This window comes from Heptranchias perlo, chromosome 9 (genome assembly GCF_035084215.1).
Source record: "Heptranchias perlo isolate sHepPer1 chromosome 9, sHepPer1.hap1, whole genome shotgun sequence".
NCBI classification, from domain to species: Eukaryota; Metazoa; Chordata; class Chondrichthyes; order Hexanchiformes; family Hexanchidae; genus Heptranchias; species Heptranchias perlo.
In genome coordinates, this window is record NC_090333.1 from 32,083,948 (window position 1) to 32,104,407 (window position 20,460).

Genomic DNA, 20,460 nt, shown 5'->3' on the forward strand with positions numbered 1-20,460 from the left:
TTTGCCAAACACTTTTTCACAAAGTGAATGCTTCTTTAAATATATGATTTTAAAAAAAACAATGTCCTGTTTTGTTAAATAGGAGTAAGCATACTTTAAATTTACAATAATCAACAACAATTTTCAATAAATTTTATACAATAATTTTAAGCAGCATAATAACCGTCCTCTGAAAAACTGATGATGGGTTAAGGAGTGAGGCCAAGCTTTTATACTGACAGAGTGAAAAATCCCAGAACCTAATAATTTGAACTCTCGACGCCAAATGATTACTATAAAAATTTGATATATGGTACACTATCGTCGTCACATTTATTCACTTTCCCCTTCCTCAATTTAAAAATGAAACAACATTTTTTTTAAAAACCTTACCCGTTGACTTCGCAATGTGACACCTGCGGACTTGAAGTCTGGAAATTTGATGCCTGCAGTCTCTGGTACAGCCTGTAAAACAGGAGCAGGCAGGATATGTTTATACAGAAGCTTGACAACTAGGGAAATACTTGGAAATAAGGAAAAGTAAACTGCTTCTGGATACCACTCCATCCGCTTAGTCAAGACAGGGAAACCATCTGAACAATTTAAGACTGTTTTGTAGCTAGTAATTAAAAGTAAAAAGACTTCTGTATAACAAAGTGCCTCAGCTCTCTTCTGAAGGTTTATTAGAGCACCAGTTAATTATCTTTTGGTTATAAAAGCAGCAGACAAAATTATCATAAACAAACACACAGTCAACTGAAACTTCTAGTCAATATGGCAACCACTAATTAGTATTTGATTAGTTAGCCAAAAAATCTCCAGCAGCAATTCTATTCAGACCTACAAAAATGTAGCAGCATTTGTTAATTATTTGTCTCACATGTTAAAATGCTATTTGCTTCATGGCACGTGAATTGTCTAATACAATCTTTAGAATCTGCAGAAATCTTTAAAACAAACACAAGAAAGTTTTAAATAATTTACAAGCAGAGCCCAAAACCACTAGCACACCAAAGTGTGTAAATACTTGCAGCTCACTGCAATCTATGGGTAACAACTTATAGCATTTTCATTGCAGCATATACATAAAATCTTTTTGAAATTTGGTATAAACCAAGTAAAAAACAGTTAAAGGTCATTACAAATCCCTTGTGCAGAACTTGGACCGCTTATCCACTTTTATACAATCCTTTTTCTGGACTTAGTTCAATATTACAATTCAATCCATTTTAAAACATAAAAAGCAAAAATGTAAGATTCCCAACTTAGTGCCAATATGTGGATGATCACGGGCAGTTTTATTTTTCTATGGGCTTGTACCTTCTAGGAACTAAAACAGAATCTATTAACCATTTCATGTCTCACAGTTTAGTCTTAAACAATTGGCTGTACTTTAATGGATCAGAAGTTTTAAAATTACTCTCTAGAATCAAGTATTCTCCGTCATGAATATCAACAAGTCTAAACCATGTTCTCAAAATTGTGACACAAACCTGAACTCAATGCTCATGATAGCCTCAGCACAGTAATTTGCTCCAAATGTTGATTCAATGGTTCAAGCTATGAGGTGCCAGGTGTTGGGGAGCAGCAGCAGCAGCAAATAAAATCTAAATGTAAGTAAGTACTAATATGGTTTATCTTTATCTATTTCTATTTTGATAACTTTTGCTGAATGTGGCCAAGTGCCAACATATCGGATCAGGCCCACCATATAAAATGAGTTTGACACCTCAGTCCTAGCTGATAGTCAGTAAATCTAATAATGGACCTTAGACTACTTGATTTTATTTTGTGAACTTCGAGTGTTCGTAAGTGAAATTCTGATTCTCTCTTGTAGTGTTGGTTGAATGCCTAAAAACTTCAATGGATATTGGAAGCCAGCAGCTAAAATTATAGGTGGTGGAAGCAGTTAGCAACACTGGAATAAAAGTAAGGGGCTGGTCAGTTTTTACATTTTAAACCTGTTTATTTCTTCTGTTCAGGCAGTTTAATCATTAGATTATGATTACTTGATGCTTCTGTACCACCCGGCTCAGCTAACAATTTTCCTTAGTTCTGGAATATACCATTTAGAATATAAAATCTTGGACAGATTTTTTTTTATATATAAGGCTAAATATTAGTGAATCATTTCAGAAGCATTTAGAAACATAATATAGAAATATTTTTTGTGAAACATGATCTACTGTTAAATACAAAGTTAAAATTTTGAATTTACTTCTCAAGTCAGTAATGTTCTACAAGTTGAAAATGTGAGCTAGATTATAAAAATAAAAGACTTGGGGTCTGAAACACTTTTTTATGATGCAAAAATGTGTAGTTCTGGCATAAGGGACCAAAAAGGATTCAAATCAATGCTGCATTATCATTGGTGGCATCATGGACTTCTGCACCCGTACTCCCTGACAGAGGAGCCTCCAGACGTCAGTGCATTCAAAGTGGCTGCCTTGACCACTGACCTTAAGGCCGTGAGGGAATGATGACAATTGGCTTCCAAAAGCTTTAGGGCATCACCTCTCAGGGTTTGAAGGATCTAACTGATAGAGTCAGGTCTGCCCTCCTGCTGATCTCTGGGCATTCAAATCCAGTACCCAACATAAGTGGCGTGGCTAGAATTTGCCTTCATGACGCTATTCTCTCTCCTGGTGACAGCTTATTGTGATCTTTCTGGTCAGCTCACTCATGTCTGCTCGTGTACATGTCAGGATACAGGACCAGTCTGGCCACACACCTGATCCAATGCAGCGGAATTCTGGGCCCATGGAACTTAATTTGCTTTTGAATCCTAAATCGCAGCGCTGCTGTTTTGCAACAGTTCTATGCTGACGACAACAGCAATGTTGAAAATAGTGCAGTAATTTTAGACACAAGAGCCATGAATCTTAGTCATTTAGACTTGCAGCAATCCTGTCTGAAGTCATTAAATGCCAGTGAATTACCTGGAACCATGCCAGTGAAACATGGACTAGGTTTATTAAAAGTAGATGCCGAGAGAAGCAGATTAGCATCAGGTTTGAGCAACTGTGTTAAAAAAAATACAAAGATTTCAATTTAATTCCTTTTGCGTTGCATTTTTCTAGGTAAAAGGGGATTTTTACTGGTGCAATAAAGTTATTAGCCTAAAGAAGCTCAATATAAAAACGCCCAAATTTTCTCAACACATATACAGGCGCTTACCGGTTTCTCGGTTTCTTTTTTCTGTGGCAGTTTCTTTTTCGCTGCCTTACGCTCTGCCCGACGCATTTCTGTAGTATTGTCTGCGGCTGTGATGAGTTTCTGTAAATCCTGTGTTTTCTTTTCTCGTTCTTTTTTTCTCATTTCGATTTTCCTTAATTCCTGTATTAAGTACTCCTCTTCAGCTACCTATAAGCAAAAGAAGACAATTGAATATTACAGCAAACAATGCTGACACCTAGTGGAAAAGATGCATAATGCCCTCCAGGCCAACCGTAGTCAATTTCTCTTTTAATGCAGAGTTCTTTTTTGGAAGGTTGGCCAAGAGGAAGTTCATTTTTCCACTCTAATCTTTCTATTTTCTATTTTTCCCCCTTAAATGTCATCTCCTTAAGGGAGTGTGTGTGTGTGTGTGTGTGTGTGTGGGGGGGGGGGGGGGGGTGAGGAGATAGAGTTCCACATCTGACAATTCCTCTTTGTGAACAGTTATTATATGTTTATGATGCTCTATGTTGCTGCTGTTGCTTTTGGGAAGATGATGACTTAGGTAATAGATTTTGGTAAATTAAGGATAACTGGAGATATGCATAGAAAAGTTAGTTGGAACAAAAATAGAAAATGTTGGAAATACACAGCAAATCAGGCAGCACCAGTGGAGAGAGAAACAGAGTTAACCTTTCAGGTCTTAACCTTTCATCAGAACTGGAAGAACTTAAAGATTTAACAGTTTTTAAGCAAGTACAGAGGCAGGCAAAGGTCGGGGGGAGGAAGGGGAGGAGAGGAAAGAACAAAAGGGAAGGTCTATGATAGGATGGAGGACACGAGTGGTTAAATGACAAAAAGGGATGATGGTGCACAGCAAGGAGGGTGATAATGGGACAAGTAAAGAAACAAAAGATGGGTCTGGAGGAGCTGTAAATGGCAACAGCAGAACCATTACCAGCACCTGCTGTCCGAAAAAAATGGGAGCAGTGGTTATGATCAGAAGTTACTGAAATCAATGTTGAGTCCAGAAGGTTGTAAAGTGCCTAAACGAAAGATGAGGTGCTGTTCCTGAGCTTCATTGGAACAGTGTAGGAGGCTGAGGACAGAGAGGTCAGAGTGGGAGTGGGATGGAGAATTAAAATAGCAAGCGACCGGAAGCTCAGGGCCACGCTTGCAGACTGAACGGAGGTGTTCAGCAAAGCGATCAACCAAACTGCGTTTGGTCTCCCCAATGTAGAGAAGACCGCATAGTGAGCAGCGAATACAGTATTACTAAATTGAAAGAAGTACAAGTAAATCGCTGTTTCACCTGGAAGGAGTGTTTGGGGCCCTGGACGGTGGGAAGGGAGGAGGTGAAAGGGCAGGTGTTGCATCTCCTGCGCTCGCACGGGAAGGAGAGCGGGTGTTGGGGGTGACAGAAGAGTGGACCAGGGTGTCACGGAGGGAATAGTCCCTTCGGAATGCCGAAAGGGGAGGGGAGGGTAAGATGTGTTTGGTGGTGGCAACACGCTGGAGGTGACGGAAATGGTGAAGGATGATACAGTGAATGTGGAGGCTGATGGGGTGGAAGGGGGACCAAAGTTGGAACAAACTTGCTAGTTTTTCTTTCTTGAGATAGAATACTTCTCCACCACAAGAAGTACTGGATGAGCAAGAACTGGAGATGTTTGGTCAGAAGATAGTCAAATGATAATCAAAGGTAGGGTTCACTCCTACTCTCTGAATTCCTTACTCAACAGGTATAGGTAGTATAAGCCTGCTTTATTCTTTTAAAGCAGGTCAGTTCATCAAACACGAGTAATAAATTGTATTTGAGCTCACAGTGCAAAATTTAACCGCCCAACTTCACTCATGAATCCAAGTGCAGATGAGAGTGACAGCAGTAACATAGGACTCCAATACTACACAGGGAAGATATATGTTATGTTCAAAATGGCATTACTTTTTTTTAAAAACAAAATTATACAGAATTTACAAACAAAAACATACCATTTGGCCCAACCCTATGCCGGTGTTTATGCTCCACTCGAGAAATTATCATTCAGTGTATTAAAGGCCTAGACCATGCCTTCTCTCAAGCTTCTTGGGGTTAAGTTTCCATGGGGTTTTCCCAATCTCCTGCTATAACTTTGGTGGAAACCCTGGAAAAATGGTACAAATAGCCATTCTTTGGCATTTGCACCATTTCTCCAGAGGTTCTGCCAATATCCCGTTGGCGAACCCCTGCAAAAATTCTAGGCATTATTCACTAATAAAAGCAAGCCTCTAAGTCTCTTTTTAAAAAAAAAACATAATACCCGAAATCTAAAATAATCATTTTACATTTCTCTGAATCCTCCCCAACACACAGTGTCCTCTTGCAGAGAGGGTACCCACAATAACATACAATATTTTATATTACAGACAATCTATACAATAATAAAATAACTTGGACAAATGCCCTTGAAATATATCATTTTTAAAAATTAATTTTACAGAATATACAATGGGATGTGGTACACTTTTAAAAACTGTAAAGCCCTGGTAGTGCTACCTATCACCATTTGAAAAATATGCTTTTTACAAAAACAGCTTACAGTATAGACACACACACATTCACTACATAAGTATACTCTTGATGAAAAGTGCTATTTGTAAAAATTGACACCTGAAACAGTAACCCATCTTATGGTTCAGCTGCCGGCAAACCTGCTGTGTATTTTCAGGACTTTTTGTTTCTATTTCAGTTCCAGCATTTGTAGAATTTCTTTCTTTCTACATGCTACTTTTCCACTTTGAACAGAGGAGTTCTTACCTGCTCAGGTGTCCTGTTGTACAGTCTCTCAAGCTGTTCTTTTCTCCGTCTCTCATGTCCAGCATCAAACACAGAGAGTTTGGGATCAGAACCAGGTGGGGCACGGATCTTTGTCAACTTGGCACAAATACTGTAATACCGCTCTTTCAGATCTTCTACTGAACGTTTCTGGGAAAGATGAGGTTAGAGATTAAAGAAATAATAAGTGCCAGTTACATATGTGATAGATGCCTCAAATGCTTCTTTATTAGGTGTGCCTGAGCAATCCAGGAATTAGCATTACTAGAAGTTGGAGAGGGTAGCGCACATGATGGCACCTATCTCATAGATTGAGTAAGCATTAATGGGCCTGATGATCTTTTCTGACCTTTCATTTCTCCTATGGGCGATAACGTATGGGCACAACAGCCTTCCATGGACCTGGATACATGTTTGTACGTGACCGTTCAAATCTTTGTGGTGCTTTTAAGAAATATCATTAGCCTATAATGATAACCTGACCATTCTAATGTAACTCTCTAGCAATCTCATTGGTTTCTATGATTTCTGTATTTGACTGATAGGACTCTGGGCCAATGACTGTCAGACCAGATGGGCCAAGGATTCATTTTGTACAATATTCAGTAGCCAAAGGTGACCATGTAATTGTTCCTACAGCAATTACTGCTAGTTAGTTTTGAGTGCTGCAATTGGCCTGTGGGAACAATGCGGCTCTAAAATAGCATCTATCATCTGTCTATAATAACCAGCATCCATTGGTCCACAGCAACCACGTGATTATAATAAAGAATGATATCACAAGGATAAAATGACATCTCAGAGAAGTTTAAACTGAGTTTACCTGGGCTACGAATACAAAAGCAAAGAAGTTATAAATCACTGGTTAGGCCTCAGCTGGAGTATTGTGTCCAATTCTGGGCACCACACTATAGGAAGGATAACGAGGCCTCGGAGAAGGTTCAAAGGAGATTTACTAGAATAGTACCAGGGATGAGGGACTACAGTTACGTGGTGAGACTAGAGAAGTTGGGATTGTTCTGTTTGGAGCAAAGAAGGTTATGGGAAGATTTAATAGACATGTTCAAAATTATGATGGGTTTTGATAGAGTAGATAGGGAGAAACCGTTTCCAATGGCAGGAGGGTCGATAACCAGAGGGCACAGATTTAAGATAATTGGCAAAAGAACCAGAAGTGGAGATGAGAAGAATTTTTTTTTAAACGCAGCGAGTTGTTATTATCTGGAATGCACTGCCTGAAAGGGCGGAGGAAGCAGATTCAATAGTAACTTTCAAAAGGGAATTGGATAAATACTTGTAAAAGAAAATTTGCAGGGCTACGAGGAAAGAGCAAGGGAGTGGGATTAATTGGATAGCTCTTTCAAAGAGCCAGCACAGGCACGATGGGCCGAATGGCCTCCTTCAGTGCTGTGAAATTCTAGGATTCAAGAAGTATGACACCAGGGTCACAGGCAGAATATAAATTAGGGGGGAAAGCATTTGCTTCCTGTTCATTATACAATTTATACAGATATACATGTAGTACACCTGTGGCACTCCTCACAGTGAATCAGGCGATATGATAGGACTTTGGAAAGATGTGGTGAAAGACAATACAGTAAGTAGTAAACTGTTTCCTGAATCGTTCATGGGAATTTTAGTCAAATTACTTTGTGCTGAACTGTTTCTGGGTTTACTTATGCAAGAATCAAGACATCAAAAAGCACTATAGAGTTTTTTGTGCTATGGACATATTTATATCACGTCGCATGGTATATGCAAGACTTTTATGATAGACTGTCCAGAAGCAACATTACATAAGAAATTAACCTTGTAAAGAATAGTCATTTTACCTTGAAGAGCAAATACCTTTGGAAAGAAAATGTTTTTGAAACTATTACCCATAATGACCTATTATCTCATTTGAGGCTACTAGTAAGCCATTCACATGAGATAGTGCTATTCCTGCATACACAGCAAGGACTGTCTGTAAGAATCTTCTCTTGAGAAAATAGTAGCTTCTGTAATTGGCAGCACTACTGACCCAGCCGCTGAACAAGGGAGGGGTGTGGGCTGTATGGTGACCCCCCCCCCACCACCCACACAACTTCCTCAGGTCTCAGGGAACAAGAGAACAAATACCTAATGTTCAAATTCATTTGGCGAGTCTGATGAGAGAGAAAAAAATACAGCCGTGGCAGTTTATCTTAAGAATACAACCAAGTAGACCCAAAGTAATCCTTAGTCTGGTTGCTCAGGGTATGGGGGCACCAGCTGATGCCGAACCCTGCCTTACTATATTTGAAAATATACAAAGATCCTAAACAAGACTTCGAGATGTTGCTACAAGACTGATGACTTTTTGAACCACACTGGAATACTGTAAGATTCTATGACAGAGACGCATTTAATAAATACAGAACAAAATAAAATACAGGAATATCCAATATGGGCATACAGCAAAACTGCTTATAACAGGCTAGTTTGATAATTGATGTTTTGTCCACTAAAAGCACCAACCAATAAGGCAAGTTAACATAAAAATTTAAAACATGAGCACTAGGATCAGCTTTCAGGCACTGATATTATCAGCTGTAGCTGCATCATGCTACAGTGGATACTACAGCTGTTCCCAGCACTCAATTTTAAGTGTCAATTTTACATACAGCTGCTGAGCTACAGCGAGCCAGCTCAACTGAATTGGACTGCACTGGAACTTGGGATCAGTAACCGGGAAGATCCTGGTGCACAATAGCTAATACCAAATCTGGCTACTCAGCTGATCTAGCACAAAACTGCTCAGCCATGTTACAGCTCCTGCTCAGCTGACCTGGCATACTACAACTCAGCCTCACTCAGTCCCAGAAATTAGAAACAGCTGAAATCATATAAATTGCGTACAACGGATGCTAACTGTTTGATTAAAACTACATTAGTATCTATCGTAAGCAATAGATCTACTATTGAACTCTATGGTTTGGGTTTCCAGTTTTTGTCTGTTATCTGATTTTGTCTGTCCACAATAATGTATGTTTAATATAAGTTCACTGCATTGTGTTTATCCCTAGTACTCATCTGTAACAATATTTTTTGGGAGATATGCACTGTTGGCTTGGAATGTTATTTTGTAACTGGCTTTGGTTGAATTTGGTGGTGGGGGGGGGGCGGGGGGAAGGGTGGAGATAACTCCTTACTAAAAATACTGTAACCAGTTTCTGAAAGTGTGCATTTTCTGCTGGCTTCTCAAGACCTCAATCTTTTATTTATCTCAATTAAATGTAGCATCCATTACTATATTAAGTACATCTGGGAAGCAAAACTTACATAAAGAAAAGTCTGTGAAAAAAAACTGCACTGGAAGAAAGAAGCCACTTGCATTTCTATAGTGCCTTTCATGACCTCAGGATGTCCCAAAGACCTTAAGTACTTTTGAAATGTAGTCATTGTTGTAGTGTAGGGAAACGTGGCAGCCAATTTGTGCACAGCAAGGTCCCACAAATAGCAATGAGATAAATGACCATATAAAAGTAATGTTGATTGAGGGATAAATGTTAGCTAAAGATTGGGAGAACTCCACTGCTCTTCTTTGAATAGTGCCATAGGAACTTTTATGTCCAACTGAGAGGGCAGACGGGGCCTCGGTTTAACGATGCATCTGAAAGATGGCACCTCCAATAGTGCTTTACTGGAGGGTCAGCCTAGATTATGTGCTCAAGTCACCGAAGTTGGGCTTGAACCCATGACGTTCTGACTCAAAGGTGAGTGTCACCACTGAGCCAAGGCTGATACTTAACTTAACTGATTTAACGGTTTGCGTTTTCTGTAAAAATGAATTAAAATACTCCAAAAAATACTTTACACCTTACACTTCAGAAATCAGTCTTTAACTGTGTATCCAGACGTTTACTTAACATTCAACTTCTTTCTATGTTCCTCCTTTCCATGATCTTCCGGATCAAACTGCTGTGAGAGCGGAGGATATACTACCGGGCCTAGCTCAATACCATTTTAGCATTAAGGCTGGTTCCTATAGTTTCTCACCCTTAACCCCGTTAATTTGTGTTGAAACTATATTTCCTTACAATTAGGAGATGTAGAAAAAGGCTCTCAAGTATTTTTCTCCCCTTCTCAGCGAGGAAGCAATTAGGGATGGGAAATAAATGCCGGCCTAGCCAGCGATGCCCACATCCCATGAACGAATAAAAAAAAATGGTCTTTGTTTGGTGCCTCCCCACAGTAGTTTTTTATTCGTTCACGGGATGTGGGCGTCGCTGGCGAGGCCAGCATTTATTGCCCATCCCTAATTGCCCTTGAGAAGGTGGTGGTGAGCCACCTTCTTGAACCGCTGCAGTCCGTGTGGTGACGGTTCTCCCACAGTGCTGTTAGGAAGGGAGTTCCAGGATTTTGACCCAGCGACAATGAAGGAACGGTGATATATTTCCAAGTCGGGATGGTGTGTGACTTGGAGGGGAACGTGCAGGTGGTATTGTTCCCATGTGCCTGCTGCTCTTGTCCTTCTAGGTGGTAGAGGTCGTGGGTTTGGGAGGTGCTGTCGAAGAAGCCTTGGCGAGTTGCTGCAGTGCATCCTGTGGATGGTACACACTGCAGCCACAGTGCGCCGGTGGTGAAGGGAGTGAATGTTTAGGGTGGTGGATGGGGTGCCAATCAAGCGGGCTGCTTTATCTTGGATGGTGTCGAGCTTCTCGAGTGTTGTTGGAGCTGCACTCATCCAAGCAAGTGGAGAGTATTCCATCACATTCCTGACTTGTGTCTTGTAGATGGTGGAAAGGCTTTGGGGAGTCAGGAGGTGAGTCACTCGCCGCAGAATACCCAGCCTCTGACCTGCTCTCGTAGCCACAGTATTTATGTGGCTGGTCCAGTTAAGTTTCTGGTCAATGGTGACCCCCAGGATGTTGATGGTGGGGGATTCAGCGATGGTAATGCCGTTGAATGTCAAGGGGAGGTGATTAGACTCTCTCTTGTTGGAGATGGTCATTGCCTGGCACTTATCTGGCACGAGTGTTATTTGCCACTTATGAGCCCAAGCCTGGATGTTGTCCAGGTCTTGCTGCATGCGGGCTCGGATTGCTTCATTATTTGAAGGGTTGTGAATGGAACTGAACACTGTGCAGTCATCAGCAAACATCCCCATTTCTGACCTTATGATGGAGGGAAGGTCATTGATGAAGCAGCTGAAGATGGTTGGGCCTAGGACACTGCCCTGAGGAACTCCTGCAGCAATGTCCTGGGGCTGAGATGATTGGCCTCCAACAACCACTACTATCTTCCTTTGTGCTACGTATGACTCCAACCACTGGAGAGTTTTCCCCCTGATTCCCATGGACTTCAATTTTACTAGGGCTCCTTGGTGCCACACTCGGTCAAATGCTGCCTTGATGTCAAGGGCAGTCACTCTCACCTCACCTCTGGAATTCAGCTCTTTTGTCCATGTTTGGACCAAGGCTGTAATGAGGTCTGGAGCCGAGTGGTCCTGGCGGAACCCAAACTGAGCATCGGTGAGCAGGTCATTGGTGAGTAAGTGCCGCTTGATAGCACTGTCGACGACACCTTCCATCACTTTGCTGATGATTGAGAGTAGACTGATGGGGCGGTAATTGGCCAGATTGGATTTGTCCTGCTTTTTGTGGACAGGACATACCTGGGCAATTTTCCACATTGTCGGGTAGATGCCAGTGTTGTAGCTGTACTGGAACAGCTTGGCTAGAGGCGCAGCTAGTTCTGGAGCACAAGTCTTCAGCATTACAGCTGGGATGTTGTCGGGGCCCGTAGCCGTTGCTGTATCCAGTGCACTCAGCCGTTTCTTGATATCACGTGGAGTGAATCGAATTGGCCGAAGACTGGCTTCCGTGATGGTGGGGATTTCGGGAGGAGGCAGAGATGGATCATCCACTCGGCACTTCTGGCTGAAGATGGTTGCAAATGCTTCAGCCTTGTCTTTTGCACTCACGTGCTGGACTCTGCCATCATTGAGGATGGGGATGTTTGCAGAGCCTCCTCCTCCCGTTAGTTGTTTAATTGTCCACCACCATTCACGACTGGATGTGGCAGGACTGCAGAGCTTTGATCTGATCCGTTGCTTGTGGAATCGCTTAGCTCTGTCTATAGCATGTTGCTTCCGCTGTTTAGCATGCATGTAGTCCTGAGTTGTAGCTTCACCAGGTTGGCACCTCATTTTTAGGTACGCCTGGTGCTGCTCCTGGCATGCTCTTCTACACTCCTCATTGAGCCAGGGTTGATCCCCTGGCTTGTTGGTAATGGTAGAGGGAGGAATATGCCAGGCCATGAGGTTACAGATTGTGCTGGAGTACAATTCTGCTGCTGCTGATGGCCCACAGCGCCTCATGGATGCCCAGTTTTGAGCTGCTAGATCTGTTCTGAATCTATCCCATTTAGCACGGTGGTAGTGCCACACAACACGTTGGATGGTGTCCTCAGTGCGAAGATGGGACTTCATCTCCACGAGGACTGTGCGGTAGTCACTTCTACCAATACTGTCGCGGACAGATGCATTTGCGACAGGTAGATTCATAGAATCATAGAATCATAGAAGTTTACAACATGGAAACTGGCCCTTCGGCCCAACATGTCCATGTCGCCCAGTTTATACCACTAAGCTAGTCCCAATTGCCTGCACTTGGCCCATATCCCTCTATACCCATCTTACCCATGTAACTGTCCAAATGCTTTTTAAAAGACAAAATTGTACCCGCCTCTACTACTGCCTCTGGCAGCTCATTCCATACATTCACCACCCTTTGAGTGAAAAAATTGCCCCTCTGGACCCTTTTGTATCTCTCCCCTCTCACCTTAAATCTATGTCCCCTCGTTATAGATTCCCCTACCTTTGGGAAAAGATTTTGACTATCTACCTTATCTATGCCCCTCATTATTTTATAGACTTCTATAAGATCACCCCTTAACCTCCTACTCTCCAGGGAAAAAAGTCTCAGTCTATCCAACCTCTCCCTATAAGTCAAACCATCAAGTCCCGGTAGCATCCTAGTAAATCTTTTCTGCACTATTTCTAGTTTAATAATATCCTTTCTATAATAGGGTGACCAGAACTGTACACAGTATTCCAAGTGTGGCCTTACTAATGTCTTGTACAACTTCAACAAGACATCCCAACTCCTGTATTCAATGTTCTGACCAATGAAACCAAGCATGCTGAATGCCTTCTTCACCACCCTATCCACCTGTGACTCCACTTTCAAGGAGCTATGAACCTGTACTCTTAGATCTCTTTGTTCTATAACTCTCCCCAACGCCCTATCATTAACGGAGTAGGTCCTGGCCCGATTCAATCTACCAAAATGCATCACCTCACATTTATCTAAATTAAACTCCATCTGCCATTCATCGGCCCACTGGCCCAATTTATCAAGATCCCGTTGCAATCCTAGATAACCTTCTTCACTGTCCACAATGCCACCAATCTTGGTGTCATCTGCAAACTTACTAACCATGCCTCCTAAATTCTCATCCAAATCATTAATATAAATAACAAATAACAGCGGACCCAGCACCGATCCCTGAGGCATACCGCTGGTCACAGGCCTCCAGTTTGCAAAACAACCCTCTACAACCACCCTCTGTCTTCTGTCGTCAATCCAATTTTGTATCCAATTGGCTACCTCACCATTGGTGAGGACGAGGTCAAGTAAGTTTTTCCCTCGTGTTGGTTCGCTCACCACCTGCCGCAGGCCCAGTCTAGCAGCTATGTCCTTCAGGACTCGGCCAGCTCGGTCAGTAGTGGTGCTACCGAGCCACTCTTGGTGATGGACATTGAAGTCCCCTACCCAGAGTACATTTTGTGCCCTTGCTACCCTCAGTGCTTCCTCCAAGTGGTGCTCAACATGGAGGAGGACTGATTCATCAGCTGAGGGAGGACGGTAGGTGGTAATCAGCAAGAGGTTTCCTTGCCCATTTTTGACCTGATGCCATGAGATTTCATGGGGTCCAGAGTCAATGTTGAGGACTCCCAGGGCCACTCCCTCCTGACTGTATATCACTGTACCGCCACCTCTGGTGGGCCTGTCCTGCCGGTGGGACAGAACATACCCAGGGATGGTGATGGAAGAGTCTGGGACGTGCAGCCGAGATCAGGATATAAGCATGTGGGAGAAGTCAAACCTGTGCCCCACTCTATGTTACTGTTCCAATATGCTGTATCAATTTTCTCCCAAACCATTAGGGCCCTGAAATTCCTGAGCAGGCCTGGATGGAGTGTAAATCTGGGGTGGTTCAGAACTTTAGGTTGTCTACTTCAGTGTCCCTATTCCCATCGAAAATTGCAGGGTCAAGCTACTTTGAATGCTCTGGGCGGGTGCCCATGTCATTACCATTGCATATGGGGTTCCTACCTGACTAGCAGTGGGGTGGAGAAGGAATTTAAATGAGGCACTCTGCCGCAGCGTCAGCAGGCCCATAGGCCGTAGAACCGCCAAAACATTTTTCAAAAGTATGCCTGTTTTCTTCTAACTCTGAAACATTCTTGATGTACAGCACTGCTCAGGGCATAAATCAGGAAAATACATTGTGTGACATATTTTCCTCATTTACATGCCATTGTAATACAGCCACCCCTTTGAGGATAAACAAATTGTGGGTCAGCCCGTGAAAATGCTGGGATTTCCAAAGAGGCCGAAAAGGGTTGGAATCCTCGTGAATCTAGCATTCTGTTCCAAATTCCAGCCCCACTGCTGACAGTTCACTGTCCAACCCCCTCCCTGGCTCTAACAATTTCAGGGCCTAGGTTTGTAAGCAACTATTCATTTTGTGCAATATTCAGTAAACTTACTGTTGCAAATATATTACTTATTTCAAAATATTTCAAAAGTTTGCGAACTTTTGATAAACAAGTTTTCCAGATGGCTTTCTCCAATTTCAATGATTTTATACTAGAATATTACACACAACCTGTGCCACAGAATGATGGGCTGTAAGCTTGTGCTAAGTTCCAGATCTAAGACAGCACATCTGAGAGAAGATGGTAATTCCCCACCCGGAAGTAGAAAACAAATTATATTTACATAAAAATCAGAAAACAAGTCGAGTCCTACTATTTTTATATGCCTCCTAATGACTAATTCAGCATTAGCTGGGACCATAATGAAGGCTACTTGACCATTTGCTCAGTCAAGGACTAGCATACAGTGTGTGTACACAGGAGGGCAGGAAACTTAAAATAACTAATAGTAATTGTTTCAGAATGAATCATTAAAGAAATAGAGACCATACAAATTTTGGACAATAGATAATACTATAAAGGTCCATGAAATAAATCTGAGAGAAATGTTGGTATTTTACTGTAATTAGAATCATAGAATCATAGACAGGGTACAGCGTGGAAGGAGGCCATTCGAACCCATCGAGTCCGTGCCAGCTCTATGCAAGAGCAATCCGGCTAGTCCCACTCCCCCGCCCTATCCCCGTAGCCCTGCATATTTTTTTACTTTCAAGTACTTATCCAATTCCCTTTTGAAGGCCATGATTGAATCTGCCTCTACCACCCCCTCGGGCAGTGCATTCCAGATCCTAATCACTCGCTGTGTAAAAAAGTTTTTCCTCATATCACCTTTGGTTCTTTTGCCAATCGCCTTAAATCTATGTCCTCTGGTTCTTGACCCATCCGCCAATGGGAACAGTTTCTCTCTATCTACTCTGTCTAGAACCTTTATGATTTTGAATACCTCTATCAAATCTCCTCTCAACCTTCTCTGTTCCAAGGAGACCAACCCAGCTTCTCCAGTCTATCCACATAACTGAAGTCCCTCATCCCTTGAATCATCCTTGTAAATCTCTTCTGCAACCTCTCTAAGGCCTTCACATCTTTCCTAAAGTGTGGTGCCCAGAACTGGACACAATACTCCCGTTGTGGCCGAACCAGTGTTTTATAAAGGTTCATCATGACTTCCTTACTTTTATACTGTTTGCCTCTATTTTTAAAGCCGAGGATCCCGTATGCTTTTTTAACCGCTTTCTCAATCTGTCCTGCCACCTTCAAAGATTTGTGTACATATACCCCCAGATCTCTCTGTTCCTGTAACCCTTTTAGAGTTGTGCCCTCTAGTATATATTGCCTCCCTTGATCTTCCTACCAAAATTTATCACTTCGCATTTTTCTGCTTTAAATTTCATCTGCCACATGTCCGCCCATTCCACCAGCCTGTCTATATCCTCTTGAAGTCTATCACTATCCTCCTCACTGTTCACTACCCTTCCAAGTTTCATGTCATCTGCAAATTTTGAAATTGTACCCTGTACACCCAAGTCATTAATAAATATCAAGAAAAGCAGTGGTCCCAGCACCGACCCCTGGGGAACACCACTGTACACCTCCCTCCAGTCAGAAAAACAACTGTTCACCACTATTCCGTTTCCTGTCACTTAGCCAATTCTGTATCCATGTTGCTACTGCCCCCTTTATTCCATGGGCCGCAATCTTGATGATAAGCCTATCGTGCGGCACTTTAACAAACGCCTTTTAAAAGTCCATATACACCACATCAACTACATTGCCCTCATCTACCCTCTCTGTTACCTCGTCAAAATACTCTATCAAGTTAGTTAAAAACGATTTGCCTTTAACAAATCTGTGCTGGCTTTCCCTAATCAATCCACACTCGTCCAAGTGACTGTTAATTCTGTCCTGGAATATCGTTTCTAAAAGTTTCCCCACCACTGAGGTTAAACTGACTGGCCTATAGTTCCTGGGTTTATCCTTACACCCTTTTCTGAACAATTTTCCAGTCCTCTGGCACCACCCCCGTATCTAAGGATGCTTGGAAGATTATGGCCAGTACCTCTGTCATTTCCACCCTTACTTCCTTCAGCAAGCTAGGATGCATCCCATCTGGACCGGGTGACTTATCTACTTTAAGTATAGCTAGCCTTTCTAGTACCACTTCTTTATCAATTTTTAGCCCATCCAGTATCTCAACTATATCTTCCTCTACTGAGACTCTGGCAGCATCTTCTTCCTTGGTAAAGACAGACGCAAAGTCCTCCTTTAGTACCTCGGCCGTGCCCTCTGCATCCATGAGTAGATCTCCTTTATGGTCCCTGATTGGCCCCACCCCTCCTTTTTTTTTATTCGTTCATGGGATGTGGGCGTCGATGGCGAGGCCAGCATTTATTGCCCATCCCTAATTGCCCTTGAGAAGGTGGTGGTGAGCCGCCTTCTTGAACCGCTGCAGTCCGTGTGGTGAAGGTTCTCCCACAGTGCTGTTAGGGAGTTCCAGGATTTTGACCCAGCGACGATGAAGGAACGGCGATATTTTTTACTACTTCCTCTTACTACTTGCTCAGTACAAAAGAACAACACACGTTCAAATACTACAGCTGTCTAGATTTTCTAGTGTTCACAAGGGTTAAATTTATTTATTCATTTTTCCTCCACTCACCCTGAACTGCTGATGGTCATAGCGGTCATGGATGACAATGAACCGGAGATCAAAGCGCTTGCAGAGGTCAAAGAGATGGTCTGTTTCTGCTTTGGTCCATCCATCATCATGTAGATACATCTGGTATTCCTGCTCTGAGTATACAGGCACCTGAACTGTCTTTAGAACCACAAAGAAATTTACTTTGCTTTTATTTAGAACTTTTTTCAACAAAACAATAAGCTTGATATAATGTGAAGAACTGCTACTGACTTCAGTTATTCCAGTGCTCCAATCGATTGCTGGGCAATAGGAAGGTTCATTTTTACACCATCTTAAATGTCAGTAGCAACTGTGCAAGATCTCTACTGACACTACTTTCAGTCACAAGAGCAAGTGTGAAATTGCAGCAGCACAATTAATAGCTTACACGCATCAATTTCACAAAATACTATGCAGCAGGATGGCCAAAGGTGGTTTTATTTGGTTTTAATACTACAGTCCAGACATGCACGCAATAAACTAGAATATAACAGACAGCAAGGCCCCGATATTACCAGGGAGGCGGGATGGTAGTGGGGAGGGGGGGGCATCTGAGCGCATGGGTAACCCGCCCAGTAAAATCCGTCCATTCCCCACGTGATTGCAGGTAAATTGAAGCCACTTAACGTGGTTTCCGGGTTTCCCGTCATTAGCCTGCGCAGCTGTCAGCTGGAGGAGCCCTATTTAAAGGGAGAGTCCTCCAATGCTGCTCCTGGAGCAAACACCCAAAATTATAGAATGGAGCAGCCCAGGGGAAAGGCTGCTCCCAGATTTGTTGATGCCTCACTCCAGGTCCTACTGGATGGGGTGAGGAGGAGGAGGGATATATTCTACCCGGCGGACGGGAGGAAGTGGCCTGCCTCTGCCACCAAGAAGGCCTGGCTCGAGGTGGCAGAGGAGGTCACCAGCAGCAGCGTCAACATCTCCCGTACCTGGATACAGAGCAGGAAGCGCTTCAATAACCTAACTAGGTCAGCCAAAGTGAGTACACTTATTCATTCTCCTACACTCCGTCTTCAACATCACCGCCCCCACCCCAAAACTCATTCTGCACTGCCAACACTACTCTATCACATCACTCCTCACACCCACTCAAAGCTCATCCTCAACTTACCTGCACTTACTTACCACTTCCTCACCTCCCCAGTACTCATCCCACCACTACCACTCAACCCAATCCTCATAAAATGTCATGGCTCTGTCTCACACTCACCCTCTGATGCATCTCTTTCACGGTCAGCCTCACCCAAACCAATGCATTCATCAGTTGGTCACGTCACCATCACTCACTCACGCCTCTCCACTTTCTCCCCTTATAGGAGAAGAGAGCCCAGAATGTACGGGAGAGGGAGAGGACTGGAAGGGGGCCACAACATCTCGTCGTCCTCGCAGACACGAAGCAGGAGGCTTTGGAACTGAGCCACACCCTCAAGTGCCTGTCCATCGGGGACGCTGAGACTGGCACCTGACAAACAGCTGGTGACAGAACTTTAACATTCACCACACACAATAGCAATTGATGTTAACATGCCCTGCCATCTTCAGCACCTCAACATCTGTCATCATGCTTAATATTGCCTTCTGTTCTCTTACAGGGCCTTCAGCGACCACCGTGACAGCGGATGGCGATTCCAGAGGACCTGCCGGCTTCTGAGGGGGCACCGTCATATCTGAGCAAGCCATCCACCAGCGCAAATACACACACCTCGGTGGGTGCCCGTCCTCACTTAGTTGGGGTCGCACATGGTGAGTGACCACACACATGGTGAATCACTACACACGTGAGCACGAGCAGACACTGGTGGCAGGGGCAGCTGTGGAGAGTCTGCGTCGATGGGAGCACTCTTCTCCAGGCTCTGCTCAGCTGGACACAGATGCTGAACCCTGGGGGCCATCCATGAAACGGAGAATGATCAAGGGGCAGCAGCACATTTGCGAGGTGCTGGAACAGGTGCCACGCGCACTCTCTACAATCGTGCAGAGGATAGAGGAATCCAACTCCTGCAAGAGTGGAATGGTGGCACAGGTAAGGGAGGGCATCTCTGAGATACTGTCACAGGACATGAGGGCATCTCGGAGATAGTGTTGTGGGTAAGTACGGGAATGTCTGCAATGGAGGGAAGGCTAGCCTCCATGCAGCTTCAAGCACGGCTCACCAATGAGTCCATTGACGCTCAGGGTGAACAACATCCAGCTGCCTTAAAGAGGCAGGCAGATACTCTGGCAATGGCCTTTCAAGGCTTCACACATGTCCTCCAAACTATCGTCCAGCAGAGTGGTAGGATTGGTGTGGGCCTGGCCCAGGGGACGGAAGATGGCGAAAGGGGACATGGAAGTGTGGGACGCCACTCAAAGCGCCCCCATGTCTCACCCGTTTCCCCCCTCTCAACCAGTAGCCGCAATGCTGCCTCCTCTCCAGGTGGCCGAGTCTGCCCCTGCACAGGTGCAGGTGGAGCAGTCTTTGGAGGGGCCCTCACGGGCACTGAAACCCAGAGGGCGTAGGCCCAAAGCATCTTATCAGTCAGGGCATGAACAAGAGCAAACTGCAACTACCTCCGCTGCAGCCACAGGGGAGGCACCATGTAGGAGTAGTCGTAAGGGAAAGGCGAAGATTTTGTGAGCACAAAGGGGATGCACAAGGGTGTCTGACAGCTTGTCATGTTTTTTATTTATATTTGATTTTTGTTAATGGCACATTAAATATTATTATTGTCACCATTACTGCCACTTCTTGCCCATTCTTGACTGGCTTGTGTAATAAGGCCCTTTCATGAGGTTCACCATGAACACCCACACTTGATGCCACCCACTGGGTCACTCTACAGTGGGCCACCCACTGGGTCACTCTACAGTGGGCGTATGTGTAGTTGCAGGACTATTTTGTGCCGGGGGGGGGGGCACTGGTGTGGCCGCTGCTCTGTCCAGGTGGTGAGGACTGGACTCTTCACACTGTCTGATGTTCACATATCAGTGCCTCCCTTGCCTCATGAGCAGCCAGGTGAGCTGCTGTTCTGCTCATGGGTTGTTCCTCCTCCTCCTCCTCTGCCTCTGCCTCCTCTGCCTCTTCTTCCTCCTCCTCCTCCT

General features: G+C 43.8%; 1 protein-coding gene across 1 annotated transcript in view; it reads right to left on the minus strand.

Annotated features, from left to right (window-relative positions):
* The window catches only part of dmap1 (DNA methyltransferase 1 associated protein 1), a 75,865-nt gene that overhangs the window by 35,527 nt on the left and 19,878 nt on the right, over positions 1-20,460 (minus strand). The window contains exons 5-8 of the mRNA XM_067990130.1: positions 17,356-17,514; positions 5,933-6,100; positions 3,157-3,342; positions 373-444 (exon numbers count right to left, since the gene is read on the minus strand). Coding sequence (XP_067846231.1) covers positions 373-444; positions 3,157-3,342; positions 5,933-6,100; positions 17,356-17,514 — 585 coding nt within the window. The remainder of the gene's footprint in view (positions 1-372; positions 445-3,156; positions 3,343-5,932; positions 6,101-17,355; positions 17,515-20,460) is intronic.